Below are 20128 nucleotides of genomic sequence, written 5' to 3' on the forward strand. Positions count from 1 at the left end.
GCAAGGGGCACTGGCTGGGAGCCCCAAGCCCCTAGACCACGACAGGCAGAGAGGAGGCCCCCAGACCAGGACGACGAGGACACAGGAGCGAAGTTGGGGATGACAGACATGGGCAAGCCAGCCCGCCTCTCCAGGCTCCTGCTCCGTCTCAGAGACGCCTCCCTGAGAGGCGGGACCCGTGGGGATAGAGAATCTGAGAGACCAGGGTCCACAGGGAGGGAGCGGGGACCCCGCGCCGGGTGGGCTCCCTGGTGGTAAGGGCTGAGCCCCACCCTCTCGAGGGGGTACGGAGTCGTCAGTGGCTCCCAGAGAACGTGGCTCCGTGAGGTCATGGGTGAAGGCCGCTTCAACACCCAGACGGGCAGAAGCACGTGCAGCTGCTGTACAGGCCCCCGGCCCACGGCCACCCAGAGACACGTGTGTCCCACGGGCCCCGCCTGAGCCCCAACATCGGGCAGGTTCTGGAGCCCCTGAGCCGGTGAATGTGTCTCTATCTCCACCAACCTGTCCCCAAGGCCGCGGTCTTCAGGGAAACCCTAAGAACCCGGCCCCAGGCCTCACACGTGTCAACCCCCACGTTCCAGCCGGCAGTGCCATCGTGGCCTAGAGCAGCCCGTGCTCTCGCAGCAATCAGACAACTCGCGGATTTCGTACGGCCCGGTCTGCACGGCAGAAATCTCTCAGCTCACGGGAAGCTGGAATCGGCTGGCCGGCCCAGGCCCCGGGCGTAAATGAGGGATGGGGCCCAGCAGCCTCTCGTCCCGGGAAGGCAGGCCCTGAGTCACTGAGGCCGCGTGCCCCGCTGACCCCCGCTTACGCAGCACCTGATCGAGTCCCGGCCTGCGCTGGGGATAGGGCTGGGGGCCGGGCGCCCAGCAGGACAGGACATCCCGTGAGGGAGGAGCTGCCGTGTCTGGCTCAGCTGGCGGGAGGGGCCCCGGTGGAAGAGGGAAGAAACAGCCAGAGTCCGTCTCCCTGCCCCCAGCCCGGCGAGGGGTTGGTGTGGGGTCTCAGGGGAGAGCATGCTGGCTGCCTCGGCTCTGGGTTTGACATCCCACAGGGGCCAGGTTGCCCTCGGGGCTCCCGCGGGCCCAGAGACCACCGCTACCATTCCAAGCACACGCATGGGGTGCAGCTCCCGCCACACAAGACCTACAGTTGCCAGGCACGGGGACGCCAGGCGGCCACAGGAGCCCGCGCGTGCTGGAGGCGAGGCTGGACTCGAGGCCCAGACGGCAGAGGACAGGCGGCCTACCACAACATGGATGGCGTCCCGGGCCGGCCTCTAGGTAATGGGGCAGTCTGGACAGGACAGGCCCCCGGTGGGTGAACCCCAGGGAGCTGGGCAGTCCACGCCGCGGCGGGGGGCGTGGCCTCGGGAGTGAAGACCGGGTCCGCAGCCCGGCCTCTTGACGTCCACACGGGGTCTACGCGAAGAGCGCCCGCAGGCCTCTAGCCTGTCCTCACTCCCGCCCACCCCAGGCGGGCTCTGCGCCCGTGACACAGCCTGAGGTCCACTCTGTGGCTGGCCTGTCCCCCCGCTCCTCTGTCCAGCCCCGGCCCCGCGGCCTCCTGGGTCCAGCCGTGACCCGTGCGCGCTCACAGAAACACGCGTGGGCTCTCAGGCTGACAGCCGAGACCACAGAGGACGACTCTCTCGCTTGAGGACCCACACTGACAAGCAGCAGGCTGGCTCCAGCCCAGGCCCTGCCATCCCCAAGGCTGGTGCCCCACGCCGTGCTGACAGCCCAACTGAACCGGGGACCCCACACCCGCACGCCAGCGGAGGGAGCAGCAGGCATCTGTCCTCAAGTCCCAGCGGGCCCCCACCCACGCGCTCCTGCCCTCTCTGGCCACCAACCGGGGACGGCCTTCAGCTCTGACCTCAGAGAACAGGGCTGCACGGACAGTGCTGAGCCCCTGCACCAGGCAGCCCCCGGCATTCTCAAGCTGCTGCTGTGTGTGGTCCCTGCAGGGCTCACTCCTCTAGACCCATGACACGCAGCAGGGCCAATCCAGCCTCTGCCAGGGCTACGGGGGCTGGCGATGCCCCTGCACCCCTGCTGACTTTAGGGAGGGAGGCCGGGAGAGCTGAGCCAGAGACCTGGTCCCAGCACATGCAGATTCCCCAGCCACACCCCAGACCCCAGACCCAGCTCTCTCTTCACTGGGATGTGTGGGAGCGTGTGCCCAGGTGACACCAACACTGGGGGCTGGACTCCTTAAGGGGTGCTGGTTCCAGCCCCGTCCACTGTGCCCAGCAGCCAAGAGTGCAGAGGCCCCAGGGTCCCACGTCGCTCAGAATTACACATCCCTAAGGCTGGGGACGGGGACCAGTGGACAGGGTCCTCCTCACCGGGGCCAGGCTGCGGGACCCTCAGTTCTCTGCCCTGAGGAGGCCAGCCAGCTGGTGTGCTGGATTCCTGCCCCCAACGCAGCCACGCCCGGGGCCAGCAGGTGGAGTCACGGAGCTGGGACCGGGGGCACTCGCCTTCCTGGCTGAGCCCTTCCAGGGACCCCTCCGGGGAGGAGCCAAGAGGGTGCCGCTCGGCAGCCCCCTGGGTTATCGGCATCTTTGGTTTAACACGTACAGGATGCAAACGAGGAACACAGCGAGACACCGCCCCACACCCACCCGCGTCGCTGTCATCAGTGAGGGCGGGCGCGGACGGGCGGAAGTCGGGGCCCTTGCCAGTGGGGCCGTTAACGTGGCGCAGCCGCCGTGGGCAGGTCTGCAGCTCCTGCAACAACGGGGTCCCTGGTAATCCCCCTCGAGGCTGTGCCCGAGACCGAGGAAGACATGTCCCCACAAGATCCCGTACGCGGACACGCACCACAGCATCAGCCACAACGGCCCCGCGCCCGAAACAACCCGAATGCCCACGAGCGGGTGAGCGGATAAACGAGACGTGGCGTATGCGTGCAGTGCGTGGTATCTGGCCGTAAAGAGAAAGGGACGCCTGACACGTGCTGCAACGTGGGTGGGCCTCAAACGTTTCGCCGAGCGAAGGAAGCGCTTCACAAAAGGCCACGCTGTGCGTGACTCCCACGTGCACAATCGTCCGGAATCGACGCGCCCACAGAGACACAGGGTGGACGAGGGCTTGGGTGGAGGCGGGCGGGGCGGTCTGAGGGGAATGGGGAGTGAGTGCAGGGAGCAGGGGCAGCTGTTGGAGTCAAAGGAGTTCGGCGGCGGCCGGGGCGGCTGCGCATACACCGCTCCCCACGATCAACGCACAGATGCGTGCGTCCGAGCTGGGTCTCCCCAGGGAAACCCGTCTTGGTGCTGGCCGCTGATGCCACTGGACGGACCCCACTTCCGGAGGAGGAAAACCATTGTGGGCGGCGGGGGCGGGGGGAGGCTGCTGGAACCCGTGACTTTACTTCCCCGCAGGTTCCTCTGCCAACAGAAGCCAGCGATTTCACTGGGGCCTGGCTTTTCCAGGAGCTCCTAGAGAGGCTTGCACAGAGCTGTTGGCAAATGCCAGGCTCTGCCTGCCGTGGGAACACGGTAAACCAGGGTCTGCCAGGCACCCCGAGGGCTCGAGTGGGCACTGGGGGTGGTGGTTCTGTGGTGACGCCCACCAGGGCAGGTCCCAGGCTGCGGGGACACCACTGGCCCCAAGAGCCAGATTTGGAGCAGCTCACCTGAGCCCCCGTCCCTCCTGGTACACCAGAGACCCTCCGGACCCGGCCAGGCCCTGCGTGAGAGGGTCGCCTTACCCACGGAGGTAGTCCAGGGCCAGCTGGGCCCCGGAGGGCTTGGCCGGCACGCTCGGGACTGCATCCTTCCGAAGCTGCTTCCTCTCCTCTTTCCTCCGCTCCTTTTTCAGCTTCCTCTCCAGGACCCTCTTCTCCTCTGGGGTCAGCTCAGGCAGCTTGAGGGCCGTGTCGTGTTCGGCGCCCCAGGCGGCTCCTCCCTGAAAGGCAAGGGAAAACCAGCCTGGAAGGGTGCCCCTCAGCTCCCTGGACCCCCTCCCTCACCCCCAGTACCTGGGGAAGGGGCTGCTCAAAGTCTTGCCCTCCCAGGGACCCAGGAGACCCAGCGCCTGGTGACAAGTCCTGCGGGGAAGGGCCGGGTGTCACTATCTCACCCCAGCACGTGTCAAAGCTCACTGACCTCGGACCTCTCTCCCTCTCTCCTGACCCTGCACCTGTGCTCACGCACTGGGGACAAGGATTTCTGGGCGGAGAGGAGAGCCCCATCCCCCCACAGCTTTGCAGAAGACCTGGCCCTCCTCCTTTCCCTCTCCCCAGCCCCCCAGCCCTGCTGCTGCCCCCACTGTCTGCTGCCCCCAGGCTGCCCGCAGACCAGGTGCACTGAGGCAGGGCTGAGAGCATACTGCCCAAGGTTGGGGGGCGGGGTACCCACAGAGTCCTTTCCACTTAGGAACCCCTCCCGAGGAAGGCCTGGGTGCCTCCCCCGGCAGCTAAGCAGTTGGTGGACGCAGGCTGCCGGCCTCTCGCTCTCCCCTGATAGGGCCGCGGCCTCCTGACACCCCTATTTTCCCAGATACCTTGCGCCCAGCAGTACAGCCCCAACCCGCTCCCCATATCAAACCAAACCAGGCTTTCAACGGGGCGGGGGATCATGACCCCAGGACCTGCACACACGTCCCCTTTCGTGGAAAACCTGGCACACGAGCACTGGTCACTCCGCCTCTGGCCTGGGACCAGGCCACTGCCCCAAGGCCTCCGGAAGGGCAAAGGCTACCCCAGGCACATCCAGCGTTTGCAGACCTCCCCCTCCCCTCCCCTCCCCTCCCCTCTCGCCTTCCCAGAGGCCAGCTTACAAAGTGCCAGTGCCTTGACAACCTTTGTGTTCCCACTCAACGCCAGATCTTTCCGGAATCTTCTAAAACAAAAGAGACGCTCTCTCTCCAGCTCCCCACTCTGCCTCCTTTAAAACCAGCAGTGGGGCCTCCAGGCTGCCCCAGGGAGGCTCCAGCAGCCCTGACACCACGTACACGCATGTGCACACACACGCACGGCTCCTCTCACACGGGGCTCACAGGCTGCCAGCCCAGGGGGTGCTTCCAGAGGGAGTCTCTGGACAGACACAGCCCTGGGGCGGCACATGTCCCCTGCCTGCAAGCCTAGTTGCCCGAGGCCATCGGGATTTCTGAGGGTTTCCTGAGGTCCAGGGGAGCAGTGGTGACACCATGATGGGAGGCAGGAGGGCAGGCCCGGTGCCCTCCTGGGGTCTCCACCTTGACTGAAGACGTGGCCTCGGGGCCGGCCTAGGAAAGAGGCCAAAACTGCAATAAACCCAGTGTTTCTCGAGACCACTTCCGTGCGGCCTGTGCTCCAAGCAGGATGGGCGGGTGCAAGACGCCCTTCCTGCCTGTTTCATCCCGGGTCCCAGGGGGCCTGCTGGTGGCCTCTGAGGAGAAGCGGGGTGCAGACCGGCCCACCTGGGCCCTGCTCTTCCAGGGGGTGGAGGCAGAGGTCACGACACCCCAGGAGCGCTCAGGGAAAGCCAAGCCGCTTGTAAGGTCTGGACGCTCGTCCGGAAGGCGAAGGAGGCAGAGCTGGGACCAGAGCCGGGAGTCGCAGCACGTGAGCAGGGGCTGGGGGCGGGGAGAGGGCAGGCCCTCTGTTCCCCCCCACAGAACCAGACCAAACGGTTTTAAGAAGCATCGAGACAAGCGTCAGGCGACAGTCTGCGGTCCGGTTATCCGTTCACGTAGGAAGTGCTATCGGGTGGCGGCAGGGTGCTGCTGTGGCAAGGGGCCCAGGGCCGTGAGGTCAGGGCACCTCAGACGACAAAACCCCGCCTGGAGTTTGTGCGTGGCGTCTACGGACGCACCCTAGGCGCGCCCACACGGCGCTGCCCCCGAAGGGCTGGCCCCCAGGGGAGGGACAGTCTCTGCTTGGTCCTTGGTTTATGGATGGTGGGCAGAGCCCTGCCCGAGCCACATCTGTGTGGCCCCCGGGGGCGAGGATCTTTAGCCACAGTAGTCTCTCCGTAAACTGTCCACAACAGTCTAACCGGTGCTCCCCGCAGCTGGGTGCTCCCCAGGGTCACGGTGGGATCCGCCCCCCTGGAGTCCAGGCCCCCTGACGTCAACTGCTTCGTGGCCCGGAGCTTGGGGGACAGAAGGGACTCCAGAGTCGGGTCCAGAAAACGGCAGCAGGCTCACAGGCCTCCCCACCAGGAAGGCCCCACTTCCTTCTGGTTCTGAACCTAGGAAACAGGTGGGCAGGAAGCCCATGCGTCTGGCTGGGGCACCTTCAGAAATTTCGCTCTAGTTCAAAAGTACACCTCAATCAGACTTACTACCAGGTATCACACGGTAGCACAATTTTCCTTATCTAACAACGCAGAACAAAAAAGAGCGTTTCCTACAACGTTTTAAAGAAATGTTTTATTCTCAAACAAGACGCGGGTACAGTCATCAGAGGCATCGCAGACCCCCACGTGGCCTCTGTCCACGTTCCATGGCACCGTCTGCAGACAGACCTAGAACCCTTTCAACGATCGGAAACCCACAGCGACAGCAGCAGATTCAAGTGACAGTGAAGGATACGGAACGTGCAGGTACGAGCTGTCAGATCCTTCAAAGCCTAATTTCCCCAACCCCTCCCACCACCCCAAAACCCCCGGCTAAAGTAACACGTGAGCGACAGCTACCCCCTCGCGCCCGCGAGAATGAAACAATTTCCCCCTTTCGTTTTGCTTGCAGCGTCCCGATTAAAATGAGAACGATTTCAGAAAAGGTGCGTGCGGACAATTCTGGAAGCTGCTCCTGGAACACAGCCGAGTCTCCAGGTGCGTGTGGTGGTGGGCACGACGCCCTCCGGGAGTCTCGGGCTGGCGCTGAGTGGAGGCAGACGCGGGCTCTGGCCTCGAGGAGCTCACGGCCGGATGTAAGTGAGCTCCTGGAGGACAGGGAGAGCGGCTGTCAGAGCGGCTGTTCAGGGCGGCAGGGCTCCTGGCGGGGCACAGCTCCTGGGTGCAGGGTCCTGCGCAACGTAGCGGGGCCTGGACACCCCTCTCAGAAGGCTTTTAAATGCAGGAAACGGAACACACAGGACACGCGGGGCACAAACGGAACCCTTCATCAAAAGACCGTCGACACCACACGAACCCATCCGTGCGGGTCTGTCGTGCAACCGGGCAGGGGAGCCGAGGACAGGTGACGCCGGGAGCGGTCTCCAGCCGTCACGTGCCAGGAAAGTGCCCGTGCCCTCCACACATCCCGCCAATGCCACCGTGGCCTGCCAACATTCACAGCGGAAATGCCAAAAGTCGGGAGAGACCATGCAAATAGTGTTTCCTTAATCCAGGTTCAAACTCCCTGGGTCTGTAAGTCAGGCTGAAAAACACAACTGCAACCTGAGCCCGCCTGCCCAGGCCCGCAGGTCCCCCACGACCCCGGGGACAGCCAGGCTCCTTCCCCACCCGGCTCTCGCCACCTAAACCCACCTGGCCTTGGAGGACGGACGTGATGAAAACCGCCGGACCCTCCTCCCAGAAACACACACCCAGGGACACACGTTAAGGAACAGACTCCAGGATCCCAGTGGAGGTGACCTCCTTGGTTGCCAGAAATGAGGAACTGGAGGGGTCAAGTCTGGTCCACAGACGGTCACAGGTGGGAGGTGGGCAGGGACAGTGGCCCTTGGGGGACAGGCCAGTGCTCTGCAGAGGCTCTCCCATACGGGCATTCTTCAGAGCCATGGCCTGGGCTGTCGGTGGGACCCGCCGCCCAGTCCCGGCTTCCAGGGCCGTGGCGCCACCCCCCTTGCTAGCACAGGCCCTGCGCACCAGACTCCCCAGAGCCAGGACGCCAGCAGAGGTGGAGAGCACTGGGCGGCCAGCCTGTGTTTCAGCACTAGGAGACTCGGTTTTTACTCCTGCTGTTGCGGCTTTCTTTTTAATATTTACTTCTGAGAGAAAGAGAGGAAAGAGGGAGAGAAAGAGGGAGAGACAGAGAGAGACACGGGCGCAGCCCGAGCGGGGGAGGGGCAGAGAGAGAGGGAGACACAGAACCCCCCCCCCCCCCCCCCCCGATGCGGGACTCAAACCCACGAACCGTGAGATCATGACCTGGGCCGAAGTCAGACGCCCAACCGACTGAGCCACCTGGGCGCCCCCACTTGCTTCTTTGAACCCCAGGATACAAACAGGAGTTTGCAGTGTGGGCGGAATGTGAAGTTTGTGAGAGGCCGATACAGGTACAGCGCCAGGGGGCTGCAGGAAGGCTGGAGAGGACCAGCCCCACAAAACCTCTCTTTGGTCCCTCACAGCTTCAGCCCGGGACAGAGTCAGGATGCCACATCTGTCGCAGGGCTGTGCGGGGACCAACCTCCTTTGGGGACAGGGTGATCTCGAGCCAGCGAGAAGCCCCCCTGGCACCCCCCCCCGCCACACTGGCAAAGCCAGGGTGAGTCACATGGCCCAGCCTCCTGCCTGCAATGTGACACTGTGGGTGTCCTACGGGGCTCTGGGTTCAGCTGGTGACACAGGGAACCTCCAGCCCCGAGACGAGGACCAGATTTTTCTGGAGACAAAGTCCCCTGACCCTGTGAGGACTTTTTTTTTAGGGCACATTTACCCTTGCACAGCTGGCCTGTCCGTTCACCCAAAATCAGCATGTCCAGCCATGTCCTGGGAGGGCCCGCTCTTGAGTGGAGGTAGGCACGGGGACAGACAGAAAGAGCATACGGGCTAGACTTTTGGGGGAGGGAGGGGGGTGGAGAAATCGCCCAGGGTCCTTTCCCGGAGGGACGTGTGCAGGTGGTGCCCGTGGGGCTGAGTGACTGATGGGGACAGCTACCTGGCAGACATCGGTGACCCCTTCCCCCTGGCAGGTGTGGGGGGAGGTTCGGGGTACAACCCGGTCAGGCTCAGCGCCGGCTCCACGGGCACCATCTGGGACCATCATCCAGGGCAGAGCGCAGGCGCCTCAGGGGACACAGGTGAAGAGCAGCCCTGCTCTCGAGGAGCTCCAGGGGCACAGGGAACAAGGTGTGAACAGGATGAGCTGTGGCCGCGGCCCTGCCCCGAGCCCGTGGACACTGGCAGAAGACAGGAGAGGTGCGAGGAGGCTGAGCTGACAAGGGCTGTGGGAGAAGGGGACGGGGACTAGGAGGACGCCAGCTCCAGGGGCAGACGGGGGAGGCCAGGGCAGGAGCGGACTTGGTTTTGGCACAATTCCCAGGACACGCGCTCAGATGTCAAACGTGGGTGTCCGCACAGGCCGGGAGAGGCTCGGGGACAGACAGTGTCCAGGGCCCTGAGGTCTTAGGTCTGAGATGACAGGGCACATGCAAAAGGACGCATGGGGACAGGAAGACCGTTGAGTCCGCTGAGAACAGAGCTAGGAAGCAGCCCCGCACTCTAGTTTCCACTTCTGGAGACGCCCTGCTGAGCCGAGGGGGTTTACCTGGTCTGCCACACAAGCTCTGAAGGCCTTTGAGGGCAGGCGGGGTCCCCAGAGAGGCTGTGAGGGCCCCTCCTTTGGAGGCCTCCGTCAGCCAGACCCAGGACGCGGTGCTGGGCGAGGCACACCCCCAGCACCTCACAGCCACACGCCAAGGCGTAGCCTCCACCGCTAGAAAGGGAAACGGTTACCTGCTCGCCAGAGGTAGGGACCCACGGGGTCTCCTAACTCCAAGGTGGGTCTTCCTGGACTGCAGACCCCAAGGGCACCACGTCCCTGCTGCCAGCCCTCACTGCCTTGGGGTGACTTTGCCTACATCGGGGGTGGGGGGAAGGCACAGGCCCTGGCGGGCTCCCCCTGTGCGAGCTCTGTCACTTCCGAGAAGGACTGCCCACCGGCGGGGTCTAACGATCTAGACTCAGTAAACTTTTCCTCCATTACCAGCAGGCCAGCAAGGCGTGGAATCCAGCGGCATTGTGCGGTCAACAGCCCAACCGTGGAATGTCACAGTTATGGCTTCCAGGCACGGATGCCAGATCTGACGGCAAAGGTCACGTGCACAGTCACGCCTGTGTTCACGGCAGGCCGCTGAGCCCGCCCCCCCAGCCACGCCCACCCCCTTCCTAGTAAACTCTGAATCTGCCTTCCTCTCGTTTCCGGAAACGTGTGACTGGCCAGAAATTGAAGGGTGCACTTTCAATTTAATCTGGAAGTGCCATTCCGGCAGGTTGATGGCCAAAACGGGCAGAGCCAGGGGGAAAACGAAGTACAGGAATCGTAAATGGGTCTAAAAATAGCGTTTAACGCACAAAAAACATGCTTCTGGACAACTTCCAAGAAGTCAGCAGACGCTCGTTCCTGACCCGGCAGTGCTGAACTCGCCACACTAACAGAAATCAGATTCCTAATAACGAAAGCCCAGTAGAAACCCCTAGAGACAGCTCTGTGCCACCCGAGTTCATGGGCCAGGGCGCTGGGAGCAGGCCCAGAACACAGGCTCTCCTGTGCGAAGCCCGCAGAGAGGCCGCCGGTTCCGCACAAGATGTTCCAATAGGTTTTCCTGCCTTTTCAGCCGCGGTCTGTGGGCTGCATTCTTCCTCAGGGGCTTTTGTGCCGAGGAAGCGGAAACGCCCTTGCCTTTGGGTGGCGAACATGACTATAGCCTCAGCTCGGGGATCCCTTGCCTTCCGGGCCCTGTAGGCTGTGCAAGATCTGCAAACGGTCTGAGCTATGGGGAGAAATTGACACCACCACCTCATTGGCTCCAAAATGAACCAGCAACATCAAAACAAACGCTGCACGGGATGAACACAGCACATGATTAAATCAACTCCATCCATTGTTAAATATAATTTCCAAAATAATTCCACAGCTAGCATACGGAAACCATGGGTTAGCTTCTTCTCGCCTTGCCAGAATTCCCGAGCATGCACCGTGAAAATTCACATTGCCAAATAATGTGTCAAAGCCAGAGACCTTCACAAGCAAAATGGTGATACCCCTGCAGGCCCTCCCCACCCCCCCAACAATGATGATGTGCCACGTGTGGGTGGGACTTGCGAAGATAATGTCGCCTTGGGCTATCTGTCCCAAGCAAAGGACAACACCCGTCCCAGGAGTGGAGAGAGCAAGGACAGACCAGTCCCCAGGTGCACAACAAGGACAAGGTTTAGTCCACTCCCCGGTTTTGCAGAGAAACAGGCTGGAGAGGCAGGGAACTCGCGTGTCGTCACACGGCCCGGGGATGAGACTAGAATCCGGGATTCTGAACCAGCAATCGGAGGGGCTGCGAGCCCCAGAGACCTTCCCCAAGGAAGAGCTGTTAAGGGCGCACAGCTGGAGGCCCCCTCAAGCCCTCCTCCCTAGTTTAGGACACAGCTCGGGGCCCCTCCTCTCTGGCACAGGGCACCGTTCCCAGCCCGCCCCCCCCCCCCCCGACCTCCCCCTGGTGCGGGACACGGCTCGGAAGCCCCCATAACCTCCCCTCCCGGTGCAGGACACAGCTCAGAGTCTCCACGACCTCCCCCTGGTGCAGCACATAGCTCGGGCCCAACCCCACGACCCCCCCCACCCCCGGGTGCAGGACCCAACTCGGGCCCCATCCTCACCGTGCAGGACGTCAAGGCTGGGAAGCAGGGCGCTCCGCGCCACCCCCCCCACCCCCCCCCCCCCCCCCGCCTCGACGAGGTAACCTCGGCGGGGGCGGGGGCCCACCCGCGCCCGACCCGAGGGGGAAGGGCGCCCCACCCGCAGGGTGAGCCGTCTTACCGGAGCCGGGATCTTCCCGGCCCCGGGCTTCCGCAGCACCCCCACCGGGACACGCCCGGCCCTCCGCGCGGGCGCGCTCGTGCAGGGCGGGTCCCCCCACCCCCTCCCCGGGCCCCGATCCCGGGCTCGGCACACTGACCTCCGCGTCTCGGGCCGCCAGCGGGCCCCGGGCAGCCCGGCCGCAGCGCCCGCGCACTGCGCATGTCACGCCGGCCCGGCTCGGCTGGAACCGGATCCAGCCGGCCGGCGGTGACGCAGGCGCGGGGGCGCTCGGGGTGTGGGCGGGGCCCCGGGGCCTGCACGTGGGCGCGGACCCCAGCCCCAGCCGGGTCTGCGAAGCAGGCGGGAGACGCGAGGCGCGGCCCACGCAGGCTCCCGGTGGAAGGAGGTTGTCGCGAGCGGGAATGGAGACTCGGGACGACTTGTCGGTGCCCGCCGCACCACCAGGTGGCAGCCACAGGGCCCTCGCCTGGAGGCCTGCCTGTTAACAGGCCCTGCCCCGGCCCGGACAGGGGAGGAGGAAAACCACAGCTGCAGCGCCCCCAAGTGCTCCCCGTTTCTCTGCCCATCACATGGACCCACGCCCCCCTGGCAGACTCTGGTTACCCGCCCCCCCTCCCCCGGGGCTGGCCTCATTCCCACCCTTGGGCTCTGTGTACCGGGGCTGCTGTCTCCTCCCCAGGGCCTTTGCACACGCTCTTCTCTTAGCCTGGAGCCTCTCAACTAGCTCCCCCATCATCCTCAGAGTCAGGGAAACCTCTGCTTCACCTACTGAGCACCCTCCCAACAGCACGGCCCCCCCCAGCACCGTGAGCTCCAAGAGGGTCGGGCTGTGTCTGCTCACACCCCACGGACACTGCCCAGCAACACAGCAGTGTTCGACCGAGGCCTGCTGAACAAATGAGTCACAAAGTCTTGCCCTCACCATGTGAACACCCTACGTTTCTTCTCCAGCTTGCACTCCCTCCAGTGAGACTGCAGGTGAATCTTCGGGTACAAGAGGAAACCACACGCGGCAGCTGGGAGCCCAGTCCACCCCAGGGCCTGTAGGAGGCTCTGCGGCAGGGCTGCTGGGGGAGGGGAGGGCTTCTGGCCCCCCTGTCCGGCAAAGGTCGGGGGCCAGGCGTCCCAGGACGCTCTGTACTCCGGCTGCGGACCCTTCACTGGCCCGCTGCGTGCTGGCTGGCGGGTGTCGCCGTGCCAGCTTCCCAGCCCGAGAGGGACCCCCAGGGCTCGGGAGCCAAGTTGGAACCTTTCTGTGCTTTCCCCGTCTGTCACCGCGACCGCGGCTGCTCCACAGGGGCAACGGGGGCAGGCACACGGGCATGGCAGGAGCCTGGGCCACAGCTGGACGGATGCAGGGGAGGGGAGGGCAGGGAGGAGCCCCGCCCACCGGAGACCGCAGCCTCTGTGCCAGATGTCTCCCACCTGTGCTGTCTTGCTTCATCCCTGGGATGCAGGCATCAGCACCCCCACTTTACAGGTAAGGAAACCCGGAAATGGTTTTTAAAAAGTTTCCAAGACTGCCGTTGTGGGACTTCTGAGTCCCAGAGGACCCACGTGCTGATTTTCTAGGGCATTCCGGCGTCACTACACAGCCTTCAGGCCCTCCGATTGATGGCTTTCTTCACACCAGTCTGCTTCCGGTGACTCCAGAGCAGCCCTGGGAGACCTGAGTGGGAAGGGGCGGGAGCCGGTCTGGCAGCAGGGAGGGCGGTGCCGCTGGATGCACCACACGCAGGGCCGCGTGGCTGAGAGGGTGCCTTCGTGCCCTCCACTCGTCTCTCCCTCCTGGCCACCCTGTCCCCACACTTCAGAGGCAAGGAACCTGGGGCTCGGTGGGGGGGGGCTGCCTACCCACGACAGTGTCCCTTCCAGGCCCTGTGTGAGGCGCTCTGGACCCCCAGGGGCACACGCGCGGGCCTCACGCTGGGCCCGGACGCTGGGCCTGTGGAAGCTCTACCCCAAGCAGGTGCTGCCAGGTCCGGCCTCCTGGTGGCTGTCTGGCCCCGGGCCTCGTCAGCAGCAGCAGCAGCAGCAGGCACAGGGCCGCTGTCCTCGCGCCTGGTTCTGCACGGGACCTGGTGCAGCCAGAGAACCCTTGCGGACGGCCCAGCTGGTGGAAGGAGCAGCACCTGGCCCCAGATCTCCCGTCCCAAAGGACCCCAGAACTCCACCCCCAACCCCACCCCCCCGAAACTTGGCTCCTGGTTAGGAGGAGGGGTCGTCGGGCAACGTCTTCACACCGAAGGCTCCTCTGACTCTGATCGCGGGCTATGCTGTGGGCACAAAACAGACGAAAATGCCTGCAGCCACAGACCGAGTGTTGGCGTTTCCCCCAAATTCGTATGTTCGAACCTAATCCCTGGCGTGATGGTAGTTGGGGGTGGGTCCCTGGGGAGGTGCACGGGTCATGAGGGCAGAGCCTCGGGAATGGGACCGGTGCCTTCACAAGAGAGACCCAGAGAGCTCCGTCACCCCTTCCACCGCGTGAGGACATGGCCCGGACACCGGCAGGCACGGCCCACAGAGCTCCCGCGCCGGCACCTCCGTCCCACTTAGCCTCCGGGGACAGGCCCGGCGTGGACAGAAACTGTGTGTGGCGGAGGGGTGGGGGTGGGGGGGGTAAGGCCCCAGGTAAAGAGGGTCCGCTGTCGGCCGTGATCGATCGGGCGGCAGCCGAGCCAAGTACAGCCCAGGGCCTTCGGGGTGGCCCGGCACCCCCCCGCCCCCAGCACGGCAGCGCCTTGCGAAGCGGAGCCCCGGGTCTCCTGCCCAGGGGAGTGGGGCTTCACTGGAATTCTGTTAACCGCTGAGTCACCCAACTCCAGGCCGCCGGTTCCTCCCACGACACGGGAGAGGAGGGATCACTTCCCAGCACGACCACAAAGCCAGCACCGCCCTGACACCAAAACCAGGCAAAAACAGTACAGGACCAGCAAACTACAGACCCAGATCCCTCACAAATGTATGTGCAAAGACCCTAATCAGCAACATATAAGAAGAATCGTACCTCACAACCGAGCGGGGCTTGTTCAATGAGGGATGCAAGGCCGATTCAACATCCAAGACCCAATCCGTAGAAGCCACCGTATCGACAGGCAAAAGTATCACACAAGCATATCAACCGACACAGAAAACGCGTCTGACAAAATTCAAATGACAGCAGTGATCTAAATCCTCAAGAAACTACTCGTGGCGGGAAGTCTTGCCCGCTTGATAAATGACGTCCGCGTCCCTCCCTTCCCCAGAAGACCAGGGAAAGGGCACAGAGATCCTCTGGCCGCTGCTAGTGAGTTCTAGCCAGCACGATGAAGCAGGAAAAGGGAATCAAAGGCATGCAGGTTGGAAAAGAAGAAATACAACGGTCTGTATTTGCAGACGGCACGGTGACCAACACACGAAGCCCAAGGAGCCCACAAGACAACTCCAAGCACTCATGAATTCGGCAAGATCGCAGGACGAGAGCAATGTGCGTGTGTCAACTGTGTTTCCGTGACTTGGCAGTCAACACACAGAAACTCAAACTCAAAATCCAGGGCCGCCTACAACCGCTTCCAAAAAAACCCACGAGGTCGTAAACCCAGTGACACGCATACAGGATCTATGCGCTGAAAACCGGAAAGGAAATCAGACGAAAAGAAATCAGAGAACGTCTAAATAAATGCAGACCTACTGTGTTCACGGACCGAACACAGCACAGTGAAGAGGTCTGTTCTCCACGAGACGAGACGCTGGTTCGGTGCAAAACCCCAGCAAGACTTTCCGTGCAGGTGTACGAGAGGACCCTAAAATTTCCACGGAAAAGAAAAGGGATATTTAGAAAAAGAATATTTGGAGCAATTTTGGAAAAGGAAGATAAAGTAGAAGAGACCCTCTATTCGATTTCCACAATTGTCACAGAGCTGCCACCATGAAGACCGGGTGGCACCGACGGAGGGACAGGCGCACGAGTGAACGGAAGAGAACAGAGAACCCCAAACCACCTCATTAGCACTTTGAGTTTTGGCAAAGGTGTACAGGTCCTTCCTTGGAGGAAGGAGTCTCTTCAACGAACGGTCCTGGACGGTCATAGGCAAAAAACAAACCTCGAACCACAGAAGACGAACAGGTGGCAGGCACTCGGCGTCCTATCTCACACGCGCCTGTCAGAAGGGTCCACGACGCGGTGGCCGCCAGCGTGGACACGGAGCAGCGGGAATCTCCTGCCCCGCCCGTGGCAACGCGACACGGTGCAGCCACTTTGCGAGCCGGTTTGGCCGTTTCTGACAAGACGCGCCTAGTCTCACCCTGCGATCCAGTCATCCTGCTCCTTGCTACTTACCGAAAGGAACTGAGAAGTCACGCGCACACCGACACCTGCACCCAGACGTTCACGGCAGCTTTATTCACAACTGCCCACGTGTGGAAACAACCATGTTCTTTAGCAGGCGAGTGCGTAAACAGACCGTGGACCGTCCAGGCAAAGGAGTGTCGTTCGGCACTGAAAACGAAGCCGTCGAGCCACGAAGAGGCAGGGACTAGCCTTCAGTGTGTGTTACTGAGTGAAGGAAGCCAGTCTGAAAAGGTTTCGTGCTGAATGACTCCAACTCTAGGATGTTCTGGAAAAGGCAAAACTGTGGAGATGATAAAAGACCGGTGGGTGCTGGGGGTTATGTGGGCGGAGGACAGGGATGAACGGGCAGGCCACGGAGGAATTTTCCAGCAGGGAGACTACTCTGTAGGACGCTGGAATGGTGGAGAGCTGTCCTCGACGTAAGCAGACAACCCAATTAGAAAATGGGGAAGAACTCGGGGACGTGCCACCCAAGGGCTATGGGTGGCAAAGCACGGGACGCGGTGCGTGCCGTCACCGGGCATCAGGGCAGACAAGGCATCGGAGCAGGAGGCGGCCGCTCCACTCCCACCGGCGAGGAGGGCAGCCCAAACCAGCAGCGACAGCGCCCCACGTGGACCTCACACACGGCTGGTAGGAACGCAGAACTGCTACAGCCGCCCTGGAAAACAGTTGGGTTGGTTCTTTTTTTTTTTCATGTGTATTTATTTTTGACACACAGAGCACGAGCAGGGGAGGGACAGAGAGAGGGAGACACAGAATCCCAAGGAGGCTCCAGCTCCGAGCTGTCAGCACAAAGCCCGACGTGGGGCTCGAACCCACGAACTGTGAGATCATGACCTGAGCCGAAGTCGGACGGTTAACCCACGAAGCCGCCCAGGCGCCCCTTGGCTGGTTCTTAAACCGCACATGCACATAGCACGTGACCCAGCAACTGGGACCTGAAAACTTAACTTCCACACAAAATCCTGTCACCACCGCCCAGCAGCTTTACCTGGAATAGTGCCAAATTGGCCTCTGACTGAACGACGGGGCACAAACTCTGTACCGCGGACTACTGCGTGGAAGTAAAAAGGACGTCCGTTGAGGGACAACAACAGCTTGAATCTCAGGACGTGAGGATCAGGGAAAGAGCCAGTCCCCAAAAGGCACACACTGAGTGGCTCTGTGTATATAACATCCTCAAAAGGACATGATTACAGAGCAGACCCGCGGTTGCCAGGAAGAGGGAGGGGTGGTGTGACGGGGCAGCAGGGGTGGGGGGGGGGGGGCGCTCGGTGTCTGGATTGGGCGGTGGAGGTGGGACACACAATGTTTTGTGCAGAGTCGTGTAAAACATAGCCGCGAGGGCAAAGTGGGCGAAAGGTGCGAGCGACCCCTCCCTGCTATTTTTGCGACTTCCTGGGAATCTATAATTATTTAAACATAAAAAGCCAAAAGGGAGAGAGTGCCCTCCAGAACAGAAACCGAACCTAAAACAGCAACGTCTGTGCCTCTAGTCTGGAGGGACTGGGTGTGGCTTGGACCAGGCGGCCCCCCCCGCCCGGAGCTCGTACAGCCCAAGCCAGGAGTGAGGGGACCCCGCCTGGCTCGGTGCTCGCCCAGCTCCAGGCCTGGACAGACGCCCCGCGGCCAAGCCCCCGGCCCCTCTGTCACGAGGGGCAACGGACAGGCATGGACAGGCAAGCAGGACAGTCACCCGGTCTTTTCGGAAGCCCCGGGCTGGCAGGACGCTGGCCGGATCCGGGGGCTGGCGTCCTTTGCTTTCGTGCAAACAGCAGCCCTCTGGCTTCAGCAGACAGCAGGCGGGGCCTAAGGGGCAGGTGGGCGCAGCCGGGGGCGGGGGTGGGGGGTGGAGCTGACACCCAGGGGTGCTGTTCCAAGTGCGCCCACTCCTGTTCTGTGCAGGAAGTGCTTCCATACGCACTGTCTTTAACACCGGTGAGAAAAGGCAAACAGCATCAAGATTGCTCCGTGCACCCACCGACCCCCGCAGGGGCTCAGCGCCCACAGTCTGCACACCCACCAGGCCCCTTCCCGGACTGAGGCTGGGACGTGGGGGGTGGGGGGCCGTCCCGGGGTCCCGGGGAGCCCTGCGGGGACCTGCGAGCCCACGGAGCTGCGCCCAGGCCCGGCCCACGGGCGGCGGCACATTCTTTGTTTGGCCCCCTCTTTCGGAAATTTTACAGGAGATTCGAACACACACAGGAGACCCTATACTGAATCCTCGCGCCTCCCCCTCCTGCCCTCGCCTCGGGCCCCTGCCTCGCCCCAAGCAAAGCCCGGGCGTCCCATCCAGCCTCAGCGCGTCCTTCTGACCCCTAAGCGCAGAGCTCCATCGTGCCCCAGGCCAATGAGGAGAGGAGCCCCAGGCTGGGCACCTGCCTGGCGGCAGGAGGAAGGAGGTTTCTCTCGGCAGCAGCCCAGCCAGTGAGAAGCCGCCCTCTGGCCTCCTCCGAGGGGCTCTCGTCCTGAGCAGCGCCCCCCCCCCCTTCCTTCTATTCTCAGACGCACTTGGGGGTCACCACGGTTTGTCCGTGGTGAGTGCGATTCCTTTGCCATTCTGGAATACGGAACGAGCTACTGTTCTGATAAAATAGCTGGGGGTTCTGTTTTTAGGGTTGGGGTTACACGTGTGTGTGTTCAGTGTAAGATACGCAAAAAATCATAGAAATCACACGTGCAGAACGACACAGAACAGCCTCTTCTGAGAAGACAGAGTGTCTTTACTAACCCCATTGTGTGGAAGCTGAATCGTGAGCTCTTCTGCTAAACTTGTGGCAGGAAAGTTTGATCAGATGAAATGCCAAGTTGGGCTCTGACTCTGGGGGCACGTGAGCCTGTGGGGAGGACACACAAACCGCCGTCCCGGGCTCCGCGCCGGCCGCACGCCTCCCGCCTACACCACTGGCCTTTCCAGGCTGGGTCTCTCTCGCCAAGCCCTCCACGCTCCTTATCAGAGTCCACAGTTGGAGGGAGCCCTGAAGAACATTAACTTACATCAACAGAACCACGAAGAAGTCCAGATATAGAACCTTTCTCTAAACCAGACTCACAAGAACTAACAAGTTAACTCCGAACATTCCTGGTCCCTGATCGACACATCACCTAGGACCAAACATCCAGTGTAAGCACATAATTATGAGAGAAGGGGCATCTCCAAAAGGAAGCTGGCCCTGCCTTTTCAGCCAAGGCAGCTGTAACCCTCCACATCATCGTCTCCAGCCACCCCCCCCCCCGCCCCCCCCCAGAGAATGACCACATGCAAACAAACTCTGGGTAGCAGAGTCCCCTCAGTGTGGAATGCAGCCCAGCCCATCTTGTCTGCTGCCACTCCAGTCACCAGGAATACTGGCCAAGTCTCCAGAATGTGGTGAGCAAAGGGCCATTGTGATGTTTCTATAATCCATGGAGAGGCGGCCCCGTGACCTCAGCAAAACACTGGGCTGCGGCCTCCCTCTTCGCTGCAGAGCGCGGTGCACAATTAGGGCACCGGCCTTGTGACCACAGGGAGAGCGGCTGGGGAAGCACAGCCCTGGGGCCCGGGGGCACACAGCCCCTGCTCCTCAGGAACCCACACCAGCAGTCGGGGGACGGCTAACTCCGTGTGGTTTTCGAAAACGGACGCCTGAGCGTGAGGCGGTCAGAAACCCAGGAGGAATCAGGTCACGCTCGCACACCAACTCCGTCCGCCCAGGACGGTGGTGCTGTCCCCAAAGACATTCGGCTCTTGCACAGCAATCGGCCAGAACAGTCAGGGAGCAGCTGCCAACAAGGCACAAAGCTGTCACCCTCGGAGGGAGATTTACGTGAGCCCGCTAGAGAGTGCTAGAAGGTGCAGACCTTGGCTCAGCTGCAGGTGGGTGGCCCTGACACATGCACGGACACTGTGCTGTCCTTCCTGGCCCCGCTGGCATTCCTGGCAGAGGCCTTCTTTGCAGAGGAGGCAGTGTGGGTGACCTGACGCCAAGTGGCTTAGGCGGTACTACATGTCAGCTCTCCCCAGTTGCAAACGGCTGCGGAACATCCTGTGGGCAGACCGCGTTATACCTGGCGTCCCGGGGACTGTGACCAGGAATTCTGCCAAGGCCACTCATACGAAGGCGATAACGTTTACTTGGATGCATTGGTAAGA

The 20128-nt window shown here is 62.4% G+C and overlaps 1 protein-coding gene and 2 long non-coding RNA genes across 4 annotated transcripts in view; all 3 read right to left on the reverse strand.

Annotated features, from left to right (window-relative positions):
• The window catches only part of CE3H7orf50 (chromosome E3 C7orf50 homolog), a 120883-nt gene that overhangs the window by 7020 nt on the left and 93735 nt on the right, over window positions 1-20128 (reverse strand). For both annotated transcript variants that reach the window (XM_045460723.1, XM_045460722.1), the window contains exon 3: window positions 3724-3920. In XM_045460723.1, the coding sequence (XP_045316679.1) occupies window positions 3724-3920 (197 nt within the window). The remainder of the gene's footprint in view (window positions 1-3723; window positions 3921-20128) is intronic.
• Window positions 6350-7954, reverse strand: LOC123589079. Its single transcript, XR_006708153.1, has 2 exons — window positions 7430-7954; window positions 6350-7307 (listed from the first exon to the last, which is right to left on the reverse strand). It is a non-coding gene; the product is annotated as an uncharacterized LOC123589079 (long non-coding RNA).
• Window positions 18697-19569, reverse strand: LOC123589080. Its single transcript, XR_006708154.1, has 2 exons — window positions 19268-19569; window positions 18697-18974 (listed from the first exon to the last, which is right to left on the reverse strand). It is a non-coding gene; the product is annotated as an uncharacterized LOC123589080 (long non-coding RNA).

Source organism: Leopardus geoffroyi, chromosome E3, assembly GCF_018350155.1.
Source record: "Leopardus geoffroyi isolate Oge1 chromosome E3, O.geoffroyi_Oge1_pat1.0, whole genome shotgun sequence".
NCBI lineage: Eukaryota > Metazoa > Chordata > Mammalia > Carnivora > Felidae > Leopardus > Leopardus geoffroyi.